Source organism: Rhinoraja longicauda, chromosome 17 (genome assembly GCF_053455715.1).
Source record: "Rhinoraja longicauda isolate Sanriku21f chromosome 17, sRhiLon1.1, whole genome shotgun sequence".
NCBI classification, from domain to species: Eukaryota; Metazoa; Chordata; class Chondrichthyes; order Rajiformes; family Arhynchobatidae; genus Rhinoraja; species Rhinoraja longicauda.
This window is the reverse complement of record NC_135969.1, coordinates 27,887,703-27,900,318: the sequence shown is the minus strand read 5'-3', so window position 1 is coordinate 27,900,318 and position 12,616 is coordinate 27,887,703. Positions and strand designations below refer to the sequence as shown.

General features: G+C 43.9%; 1 protein-coding gene across 1 annotated transcript; it reads left to right on the top strand.

Moving 5' to 3' along the window:
• Positions 1–287: 287 nt before the first annotated feature.
• prpf3 (PRP3 pre-mRNA processing factor 3 homolog (yeast)) lies at positions 288–1,137 on the top strand. Its single transcript, XM_078413755.1, is given in 3 exon segments — positions 288–618; positions 621–668; positions 671–1,137. Coding segments are annotated over 3 exon segments (846 nt in total).
• The last annotated feature ends 11,479 nt before the right edge of the window (positions 1,138–12,616 follow it).

The window sequence follows — 12,616 nt, the reverse complement described above, 5'->3', positions numbered from 1 at the left end:
CGAGAAGATGGCGCACCGTGCAATACTACAGAAAGACTGCACTGACAGATTTTGCCAAATTTCGTGCCAAATCAAGAAAGGCTAACATTCAGAATGCTTATGGTCACCAAATGAAGTTTCCACAGCAGAGGGAAAGATTACGTGAAGACAGAATTGAGTTTGAGTTTGAATTTAGTTTATTGTCACTTTTGTGTTCTTGTTCCATGCCAGTATGAAACTTTGCGAGTCTTCAAGGTACACAGAAGTCTTTATTACAGTAACTCAATGCTGGCAGCAAGATAACTAAAATGGCTGCAACCACACAGTTTGACTGCACACTGTCGCGCTTGACCGTGTTCCCCTCCCAGCGCCAGAAGAGGCTCTTCCGCTTCCATGAGAGGGTTGCCCAGAGGATCCGCACGAAGGCCCAGCTGGAGAAACTGCAGACGGAGATCGCTCAAGCGGCTAAGAAGACAGGCATCCAGACGTCGACCAAGCTGGCCCTGATCGCCCCCGAGAAGGAGCTGAGGGAAGGAGAGGTCCCCGACATCGAGTGGTGGGACTCGTACATCATTCACGGAGGCATCGAGCTGACACCAGAGAACCTGGCCAATGAGCAGAAATTTCACGGGATCACCAACCTGTTGAACACCCAACCCAGATCATCCCTCCAGTGGACACAGACAAGCCGTGACACTGGGGGTCCACCTGACCAAGAAGGAACAGAAGAAACTTCGACGACAGACACGCAGGGAGGGGCTGAAGGAGATGCAGGAGAAGATACGGCTGGGGCTCATGCCCCCTCCTGAACCCAAGGTGCGGATCTCGAACCTGATGTGGGTGCTGGGCACGGAGGCGGTGCAGGACCCGACCAAAGTGGAGGTTCACGTACGGGCACAGATGGCCAAAAGGCTAAAAGCCCACCAGGACGCCAACAGCGCCCGCAAACTGACGGCACATCAGCGGAGGGAGAAGAAGATGAAGAAGCTGAAGGAGGACTTGTTGCAGGGCGCCCACATCGCCGCCTATCGAATCTGGAACCTGAGCAACTCGGCGAAGAAGTTCAAGGTGGAGATGAACGCAGCAGCCCAGCTTTACCTCAGCGGCACCGTGGTGCTGCACAAAAACATCACAGTCACGTGCACCATGGTACAATGAAAAGCTTTCGGTGCATGCTAACCAATTAGTGAAAAGAGAATACATAATTACAATCGAGCTGTCCACGGTGTACAGATCCATGATAAAGGGAATAACATGAATAGTAAGAAATTCACATTTCAGTTCGAGTGCAGATTTTAAAAAGTGGAGCGATTGTAAAGGCCCAGTGCAGTCAAACGCTCATCGTATGTTAACCCACACATTCCTGGAATCATTCTAGTAAAGTGGTGGAAAGCAGGATTTGAGTAAGTAGCTGCCAATGGTCAGCATGGACATGAGGGGCTGAAGGGACTTTCTCTGCAGTGTGACTCTGCAGCTCCGCAACGCTCTGTGGTGATTTAACAAGGACACATCAGCCAGGCGAAAGGAAGCAGAGAAATCAATTCAATTTAATTGGGACAAATATTAACAACAAGGGACGTTGCATACTGATGATAAACATTAAAGTGACAATAGTCACTGAGGCACGAAACCGTTTTGCACTGATGATCAGCGGCTGTAGAGAGGAAGCTGTAATGAGTTCCCCAAAGCTTTACTCAAGTGATGCTAAGAACATAGAATCTAAAAGGTTGAAGGGAGTAGGCAATCTGCCTAGTCACCCCAACTGATCCTGCCCACACCTTAATTGACCCGCTGCCTCCACGCTTACTGGACCCATTCCCAGACCAAAGCTAAACATGGTAGTTGTAAACTCTGGTTCTTTGGATCTTATATTTACAAGTAGCTATACAGATACTGAGCGTGATGGTAAAGTGTTATTTTCTTTCTTACTATCTGCATGAACAAATGAATGAATACTTTATTGTCACATGTGGCAAGTCACAGTGAAATTCTTTGCTTGCATACCCAAGGGATGCAATGGTCGCCACATAAAGGGCGCGGACAAAGTTACAAAGTTTCAAAGTATCCTGCGCCAGGTCCACATTTGTTCTCCCCCCATCCCCCTCCTTCACGGCCATTCCCCCACGCCGGGTCCTCCTTTGTTCTTCCCCCCACCTCTTCCTTCCCCCCTCCCCCTCCACACAGTGGTCCCCCAACGCCAAGTCCTCCATTTTTCTTTCCCCTCCCTCACGGCGGTTCCCCCACGCTAGGTCCTCCATTATACTCCAAGATACTGAGCATGTTCAATATGAAACGGTGTCATTAAAGAGGACATACATGGTGATCTGAAATGGGCAATCAATAGTATAGATTAATTATAACAGTGTAACAACAAAGCACCATTTCCAAGGTGTATCAGGCAAAGAGGGTAAGAGGACATCGGAAGAATGGTGGAGTTTGAATTTCTACCTTGAACATAACACAAGCTTGTGGAAAGATGTCTCTGGAGTTTGAACAACGACATCATAATGCCTCTGGATATCATCCAAAATATTTGCAACAATATCATACTTACACATTGTAATGGCACCACAGATAGTTAGCAAATAAATCCTAATACAAGGATAATCTGGAGCTACTTTGAGTAGATAATTCTTTATGCAATGTCAGTGAAAAATCACTGAATGGCAATTTAAAACCCACATTATATTTTCCATTTATTTCAATAATTATTCTGGATGGTTGTCAGAAAACCGAAGGTTAAATAGGCTAGAGTTTAAGTAATGACCTTAAAAAGATTATGAGTTAACCTCCTACTACAATGGGTTTAGTCTAGATTGTTTAGTTTAATTTAGAGGTGCAGCGCAGAAACAGACCTTTCAGCCCACCGAGTCCACACTAACCAATCCCCCTATACTAGCACTATCCTACAAACTAGGGACAATTTACAATCTTTACCAAAGCCAACTAACCGACAAACCTGTACGTCTTTGGAGTATGGGAAGAGAACAGAGCACCCGGAGAAACCCATGCGGTTACGAGGAGAATGTACGTACTCCGTACAGAGAGCACCCATAGTCAGGTTGGAACTCGGGTCTCTGGTACTGCAAGGCAGCAACTCTACCGCTGCGCCGCCATGAAAGTTAATTCAATAACTGCACTGCGGAGTTGAGTTCAATTTGCTTATCCATTTGATTTTTCTCTCATTATTTGATTTCCCAGGACACTGGTCCCCAATCTGATTCAAGTCATCCATCTCAATGGCCTCTTGCTGCCTTGCAACCATTCTCTGATGCTCCGCTTTGCGGGACAGTGAAGTACAGGCTAGCGATTTAAGTCAAATAACAGTAAAACGGCTCACAGTAAAAATTATTGAAAATGACCATTAATGGAGAGAAACCAGCTAATAAATCAAATATAAATTTGATTCGTTTGGATAAAGAAAGGATAGTAAAGATAGCAAATGGAATGTGATTGCATCATCAATCAGGCAGAGTTTGAGGAGAAAAGTAATTGTAAAATTGGTGCAGGTTTATGCAAACAAAAAGAACTGGTATTGCACACGCAGCATTGAAAGATTTAAAAAAAATCCAGCTGAGAGGATGTGGTATCTTCATGGTGTAATTGCAACAGTTGGAAGTGCTAATTGTAAATATGAGGCAGTTGTCTCAAACGTGGTGTTCAACGTTTGGTGCATTAAATCCTTGATCCAGTCTTCAGAGAAGAGTGAAATTCAACAGGTATATTTGAAAGGTGTCACCCATGTGTTCAGATCACAGTTTTATGTGTTAATACCAGACCTCTGCAGTTCCCAGCAGAAGATCCAGACAGGGGTGGTAGCCATTGCATCTGTGTCCCACTGATCTCTGGGAAACAGATTGTTCATCCCAGTTTGGCAAAAGAATAAATCAGGGAAGGTAGTGCATCCATGGCTTACAAGGGAGATTAGGGATAGTATCAAAACAAAAGATGAAGCGTACAAATTAGCAAGATAAAGCAGCCTACCAGAGGACTGGGAGAAATTCAGAGTCCAGCAGAGGAGGACAACGGGCTTAATTAGGAAAGGGAAAATAGATTATGAAAGAAGACTGGCAGGGAACATAAAAACTGACTGCAAAAGCTTTTTATAGATATGTGAAGAGAAAAGGATTAGTTAAAACAAATGTAGGTCCCTTGCAGTCAGAAACAGGTGAATTGATTGTGGGGAACAAGGACATGGCAGACCAATTGAATAACTACTTTGGTTCTGTCTTCACTAAGGAAGACATAAATAATCTGCCGGAAATAGCAGGGAACCGGGGGTCAAATGAGATGGAGGAACTGAGTGAAATCCAGGTTAGTTGGGAAGTGATGTTAGTTAAATTGAATGGATTAAAGGCCGATAAATCCCCAGGGCCAGATAGGCTGCATCCCAGAGTGCTTAAGGAGGTAGCCCCAGAAATAGTGGATGCATTAGTGATAATTTTTCAAAACTCTTTAGATTCTGGAGTAGTTCCTGAGGATTGGAGGGTAGCTAATGTAACCCCACTTTTCAAAAAGGGAGGGAGAGAGAAAACGGGGAATTACAGACCAGTTAGTCTAACATCGGTAGTGGGGAAAATGCTAGAGTCAGTTATTAAAGATGGGATAGCAGCACATTTGGAAAGTGGTGAAATCATTGGACAAAGTCAGCATGAATTTATGAAAGGTAAATCATGTGTGACGAATCTTATAGAATTTTTCGAGGATGTAACTAGTAGAGTGGATAAGGGAGAACCAGTGATGTGTTATATCTGGACTTCCAGAAGGCTTTCGACAAGATCCCACATAAGAGATTAGTATGCAAACTTAAAGCACACGGTATTGTGGGTTCAGTATTGATGTGGATAGAGAACTGGCTGGCAGACAGGAAGCAAAGAGTAGGAATAAACGGGTCCTTTTCAGAATGGCAGGCAGTGACTAGTGGGGTACCGCAAGGCTCAGTGCTGGGACCCCAGCTATTTACAATATATATTAATGATTTGGACGAGGGAATTGAATGCAACATCTCCAAGTTTGCGGATGACACGAAGCTGGGGGGCAGTGTTAGCTGTGAGGAGGATGCTAGGAGGCTGCAACGTGACTTGGATAGGTTAGGTGAGTGGGAAAATGCATGGCAGATGCAGTATAATGTGGATAAATGTGAGGTTATCCACTTTGGTGGCAAGAACAGGAAAGCAGACTATTACCTGAATGGTGGCCGATTAGGAGAAGGGGAGATGCAATGAGACCTGGGTGTCGTGGGACACCAGTCATTGAAAGTAGGCATGCAGGTGCAGCAGGCAGTGAAGAAAGAGAATGGTATGTTGGCATTCATAGCGAGGGGATTTGAGTATAGGAGCAGGGAGGTTCTGCTGCAGTTGTACAGGGCATTGGTGAGACCACACCTGGAGTATTGCGTACAGTTTTGGTCTCCTAATCTGAGGAAAGACATTCTTGCCATAGAGGGAGTACAGAGAAGGTTCACCAGATTGATTCCTGGGATGGCAGGACTTTCATATGAAGAAAGACTGGATAGACTCGGCTTGTACTCGCTGGAATTTAGAAGATTGAGTGGGGATCTTATAGAAACTTACAAAATTCTTAAGGGATTGGACAGGCTAGATGCAGGACGATTGTTCCCGATGTTGGGGAAGTCCAGAACAAGGGGTCACAGTTTAAGGATAAGGGGGAAGTCTTTTAGGACCGAGATGAGAACTTTTTTTTCACACAGAGAGTGGTGAATCTGTGGAATTCTCTGCCACAGAAGGTAGTTGAGGCCAGTTCATTGGCTATATTTAAGAGGGAGTTAGATGTGGCCCTTGTGGCTAAAGGGATCAGGGGGTATGGAGAGAAGGCAGGTACGGGATACTGAGTTGGATGATCAGCCATGATCATATTGAATGGCGGTGCAGGCTCGAAGGGCCGAATTGCCTACTCCTGCACCTATTTTCTATGTTTCTATGTTTCTATGAAACCAGTCAATGCGTATGGTCAATAGCAGCAGAAAAGGCTGCCATGTTGGTGAGGGAAACAGCACAAAACTCCATGCTAGCAACGGGAACTCCTACACTGTATTTGGGCGTGCAAAACCATAGCTCCCTGAAGGAGGCTGCACAATTGGAGAAGGTAGCTTTGTCAGTCTGGGCACTGATTGTAAAGGTTGGCAAATCATGCTGCAAGTTATGATGTATAAAACTTTAGCATATGGAGTTATGTGGTAAAGGTTCTAGTCACCACACAATGGGAAGGATGCAGGCTCTTTGGAGTTGATGCAAAAGAGGTTCTCCAGGAATTTGCCTGGAATGGAGTGGTTGGACAAACCTGGATTATTTTATTTGGAGAGTCCGAGGCTGATGGGAAGCCTGATAGTTAGTAAAAATTATGAGAGGCATAGGTAGGATAGACTGTTAGAAATGTTTTCCCAGAGTGGAAACATCAAATACTAGAGGACACAGAGTTTAAAATTTAGAGAGTTTAGAGATTTTAGAGTTTAGAGAAAACAGCAAAGAAGCAGGCCCGAAAGCCCGCTGAACCCATACTGACCATCAATTACCCATTCACACTAGTTCTATGTTATCCCACTTTCTCACCCACTCCCTACACACTAAGGGCAATTTACAGCAGCCAATTAACCTACAAACCCCTCATGTTTTTAGGATGTGGGAGGAAACCGGAATTTAAAGTGAGAAGGGGAAGCTTAAAGAAGACGTGCGGGGCAATTTTTGTATGCAAAGTGTGGTGGGAGCCTGGAATGCAGTGCCAGGAGAGGCGGTGGAAGCAGTTAGAACAGCAACATTTAGACAGACATGTGAACAGGCAGTGCATGTGATGGAGGGAAACAGCCTATGCACATGTAGAGGGGATTAACCAGATTGGCATCATGGTGGGTGCATACATGTCGAGCCTATAGGAGTTCTATGTATCTTCCAACCTCCATGCAATGAACTTGCATGAGATGGAGGGCTCTAAGCACTCACAAGCTGTGGTTGATCAAAGGACCAATGACCACAGTATGTGACTCAAAATTGTTTTTTTTTAACAAGACTTCATTCGGCAAAGGTGCTGAATAGTCTGGGGACTGCTGGCTTTTGGCAGATGAGGATTGGAGATGCTGTGCATGGGACATCATGGTAACTGTGCAGACTCTTCATCGCCTACTCACTCACTCCAGAACGCTGGCTGATGTGCTCCCGGTGTAGCTGTGAAGGAATACGTGTTCCAGAGAAGCTCCTACTTCTGCCGACAGTGGAGGAAGAATGTGCTGCATGATTTATGACGCAAATTAGCTGCACAACCGGGCTAACATCAGATACCCAGAGAGCAATCACACCCAGAGATTCCTGGCCCAACTTCCCTGCAGTCACTAGGCAGCATGGAAACCATCCAATGTGCAGAAAATGGTCATCATCAGTCCAATTTGTGGACAACTGTGTTGTACAGGATATTGCTCTGTTAATGAGGTACTGCCAAATGCCTTGGAATCAGGAATTATTGATATGAATTACATCAAGTAATAATAACAAGCTTCATTGTAACTGTTCACTGGGCTCCACCCAAGCAAACAAGCATGCCCACAATTGAAACATTCAGACAATCAAATTTTGTTCTTTCTCTTCTGCAATAGAATTACTGAAATGAAATGGCTAAAAGCAATGGGTTCTTGAAAGCTCTTTTTAATACCTGTTAAATTCTGATGGGAAGAACATTCCACGAGTGTTTGTTCTTCCAATTTACCTTTAAATTCCCATTGAGAAGGTACAATTTGAAATATGTTCTTTAAAGAGAAAGCATTAAAAGACTCGAGCGAAAGAGAGTCAAGAGTGTTTTATTGCCTCAAGTTCCGACATGGAACAATGAAATTCTCACCTGCAGAAGCAGCATAACAGGTTTGCAAACGCAGTGCCCAATAGACAATATAATGAACAAACAAAAAAAGTTAAATAACGAAAAATAACAATGCAGTGCAAAAACAAAACAAAGCCTAAAGTCCCTAATGCAACTCAAGCAGTTCGAGGTTCAGAGTTTAGTTGGAGTTTGTGGTATTCAATAGCCTGATGGTTTGTTGGGAAGAGGCTGTTCATGAACCTGGACGTTATAGTTTTCAGACACCTAGGTCTGCTTCCCAATGGCAGGAGTGAAATGGGAGCATGGCCAGGGCGTTGTGAGTCCTTGATGATGCTGCCTTTTTGCGATAGCGCTTCTTATAGATCCCTTCAATGGTGGGGAGGTCGATCTCCTTGATGGACGAGTCAATTTTCACCACTTTTTGTACTCTCTTTCATTCCTTGGTGTTTGAGTTGCTGAACCAGGCTGTGTTGCAACCAGTGTATATGCTCTCTACCGTACACCTGCAAAAGTTCATGAGAATATTCATTGCCTTACCAAAAATCTTCAATCTTCTAAGGAAGTAGAGACGTTGATGGGCTTTCTTTATGATTACATCTATGTACTGGGTCCAGTACAGATCTTCTGAGATAAGCACACCTAGGAACTTGAAGCTGCTGACTCTCTCCACCACTGATGATGATCACCCAGTTGATGATGACAAATTTGTGGATCCTCGGCTTGACTGCTCTAAAGTCAATAATCACTTCCTTGGTTTTACTGATGTTGAGAGCTAACTTGTTGCTTGCTTGCTTTCATATCAGACTTCATACCTGAAGTTGTTCTATGTTGTATTGTGGTCTAACAATGATTTATATCTTACTATCGTGGCTAATTTTAGAAATATATTCAATTATGTTTAGTTTAATTAGGAGTACAACATGGAAACAGGGCCTTTGGCCCAGTGAGTCAGCGGCGACCAACTATCACCTGTACCCCAGTTTCACATCCTACACACAAAGAACAAAGTTACTGTAGCCAATTAACCTACAAAACCTGCACGTCTTTGGATCGTGGAAGGAAACCGCGGCACCCGAAGAAAATCCACCACGGGATCACAGGGAGAACAAACTCCATTCAGACAGCACCCGTAGTCAGGATCAAACCCAGGTTTCTGGTGCTGGAAGGCAGCAACTCTACCACTGCGCCACTGTGCCACCCCAAATGCCTGTGCCTGTGTTTTAGTCTTTTAAAATTCTGATAATCTAGTGAGTGCAGAAAACAAACAGCACTTAATCCAATAAAATGTGTTTATTTCTGTATTCACCTCAAGAAGCAAATAAAGCTATTGTGTAATGTTTCAAATTAGAAGATTTGCATTTAAAATATCTCACGCCACCATCATGGTCAGTCATGTTTGTGACTGTAAATAAGAAGCAGGAGCAGGAATAGGCTAATTGGTCCCTTGAGGATGTCTCAGTAAGATCATAGTCGAACCAATCTTGGCCACAAAACTGATTCCCTGCACTCTCCCCATACCCTTTGATTCCTCTGAAGGCAAACTAGTTGTCAATTTTCACCTTGCTTATACACAATGATATTGCTTCCATACGTCGCTGGATAGAAAATTCCAAAAATATGTAACCCCCTGAGAAAAGAAATTGCTCCTCATCACTGTCTGAAATGGCTGATACCTTATTCTGAAACTGTACACCTTTGTTCTGGACATTGGAGGACGCATCCTCTCAGCATGCGTGGACCGCTCTTAGAATATTTTCTTTCTCATCGAAGATTTTAGGTCAGCTTAGAGCTACAACACATAAACAGGCCCTTCGGCCCACTGAGTCCGCGCCGACCAGCGATCCCCATACACGAACACCATCTACACCCACTAGGGACAATTTACAATTTTACCAAGCCAACTATCCAACAAACCGTTGGAGTGTGGGAGGAAACCGGAGATCCCAGGGAAAACCCATGCAGGTCACGGGAAGAGCATACAAACTCTGTACAGACAACATCTGTAGTCAGGACTGAACCCTGGACTCTGCCTCGGGTCTCTTTCCATCTCTTTTGTCCACGGGTGCTGTCTGTACGGAGTTTGTACTTTCTCCCTGTGACTGCGTGGGTTTTCCCTGGATGCTCCGGTTTCCTCCCACACTCCAAAGATGTACAAGTTCGTAGCGAAGAGAGACACAAAATGCTGGAGTAACTCAACAGGTCACGCAGCATCTCTGGAGAAAAGGAAAAGATGACGTTTCGGGTCAAGACTCTTCTTCAGACCTTTTTTACATGTAAATCATTTCAGTGGGACAGGAGCAGGCAGAAACAAGGGGTCTGCCAGGGCAGTTCTGTTTATGGATTTTGGGGAGAATAAGGTTGAGGGCAAATAGCCGGAAGTGATAAAAGAATGTAGGTTAATTGGCTTTTGTAAATTGTCCGTAGTGTGTAGTATTAGAACATGTATATATTAGGGCGGCACGGTAGCGCAGCGGTAGAGTTGCTGCTTTACAGCGAATGCAGCGCCGGAGACTCAGGTTCGATCCTGACTATGAGTGCTGCACTGTAAGGAGTTTGTACGTTCTCCCCGTGACCTGCGTGGGTTTTCTCCGAGATCTTCGGTTTCCTCCCACACTCCAAAGACGTACAGGTATGTAGGTTAATTGGCTGGGTAAATGTAAAAATTGTCCCTAGTGGGTGTAGGATAGTGTTAATGTACGGGGATCGCTGGGCGGCACGGACTTGGAGGGCCGAAAAGGCATGTTTCCGGCTGTATATATATGATATGATATGATATATATATATATATATATATATATATATATATATATATATATATATATATATATATATATATATATATATATATATATATATATATATATATATATATATGTGTGTGTGTGTGTGTGTGTGTGTGTGAGTGTACATAGTATATATATGGTATCTATATACTAAAACTCTCATTTGTTTGTTTGTTTGTTCCTGAACTACAGCCAAAACGGTACACGATAGCGCAACAATTTTAGGCCCACCTTACTCACCGTCGTCCCTTTGGTGCTAATGGAAAAAGTTTCATTGAAATCGGTGTTATATTATAAAAATTATTCACATTTTAAAGTTTAAATCTATCTCATGTGGAGGGAGGGGGAGGAAGGGAGGGGGAGGAGGGAGGATAAGGGGGTTGAGGGGGATGGAGTGGGAGGAAGGGGAGGAGAATGGGGAAGGGGAGGGGAGGAGGAGGGGAGGGGGAGACGGAGAGGGGAAGAGGGGGAGGGGGAGGGGAGGGGTGGAGGAGAGGGTGCTGCACCAATGCAGGAGAGGTTTGGGTCCAACGAGTCCACTTGGTCTAGTATAGTATAGTATAATACTAGTGGGTAGTATTAGAACAGGTGATCTCGTGTCAGTGTGGACTTGCTGTAATGAAGGGCCTATTTCCACGCTTTATCTCTAAACTAAGCTAAAAATGTATTTAATGCTCAATGCAGTCCACCGCCTCAGCACTATCAAACTGAATCTACAGAGCCAATGTAAAGACAATGAGTCTTGCTAATCGGTCCATTTCAAGAGACACACAAAAGATGGATAATAGAGGAAGAGAAGCCGGCCAATTAAATAAGAATTGCAAATCAAATCATTCATATTAGTTTTCCATTCCTTCTCTCCTGAGAAGCTGCCTGACCTGCTGAGTTACTCCAGCATTTTGTGAAATAAATACCTTCGACCTTTCTGAAAAAATATCCCTAATTTTCAATATTGAACGTTTAGTAAATAATCACTACTCTGTGTTTCCCTACTTGAGGGCCTTAGGTAATGCACTGATTTTTATTGTTTCTGTAAGGGTGTACTTTTATTTGCCACATTAATCCTTTGCTTTCTTCATTATTAAATATCGACCCATGTGAACTGATGCTTGCCCATCCTGTACCAGTCAATGAATGTAACAAATGAATGCACTCATTCCCCTTTCCCCACTGGCTATATAAATCCCTGCAAAGCAATGCTGAAGTCTGCACTAATTATTACAGCCATCTCTAACTCCCCTGAACAGCACTGTGCCTAATGAGATGTGGATAAGATACAGGCACATCAGTGAAAGATTGATTTCTACTGAACTCCATCTGGAGCCCCAAGCCTTGCTGACATAAAGGTGTCCCAGACAAGCTTCAGTATAGTGCAATTCATTTCAACTATTCTATAACTCTTCATTCTACTCTTCCCTCCCCTCTGATTATTTGTCCCAATATCAGCGAGTCCCAGGCTGTGAATCTATTCCTTTGAGCGCAGGAGGATGAGGGGTGAACTCATAGTGGCGTATGAAATCATAAGAGGAATAGATCGGGTAGACGTATAGAATCTCTTGCCCAGAGTAGGGAAATCGAGAATCAGAGGACATAGGTTTAAGGTGGAGGGGGAAAGATTCAATAGGAATCTGAAGGGTAAATTTTTCACACAAAGGGTGGTGGGTGTATGGAACGAGCTGCCAGAGGAGATGGTTGAGACAAGGACGAGCACAACATTTAAGAAACTATCCAGGTACATGGATAGGACAGGTTTAGAGGGATATGGGCCAAGCAAAGGCAGTTGGGACTAGTGTAGATGGGACATGTTGGTCGTTGTGGGCAAGTTGGACCGATGGGTCTGTTTCCATGCTGTATGACTTTTTTTAAATGTGATTGAAATTGTGGAAGGAAACTAGAGGAAGGAATTTGTCTCGGACAACTCCAAAAAAAGCAAAAGGCCTTGAAACTTCTCATGAGTAGACAACTTCTGCTCTCATTTCTGGGAGTCCTGAATGTCTATAAGGAAATTCACCATGACTTTTTTCAGACAG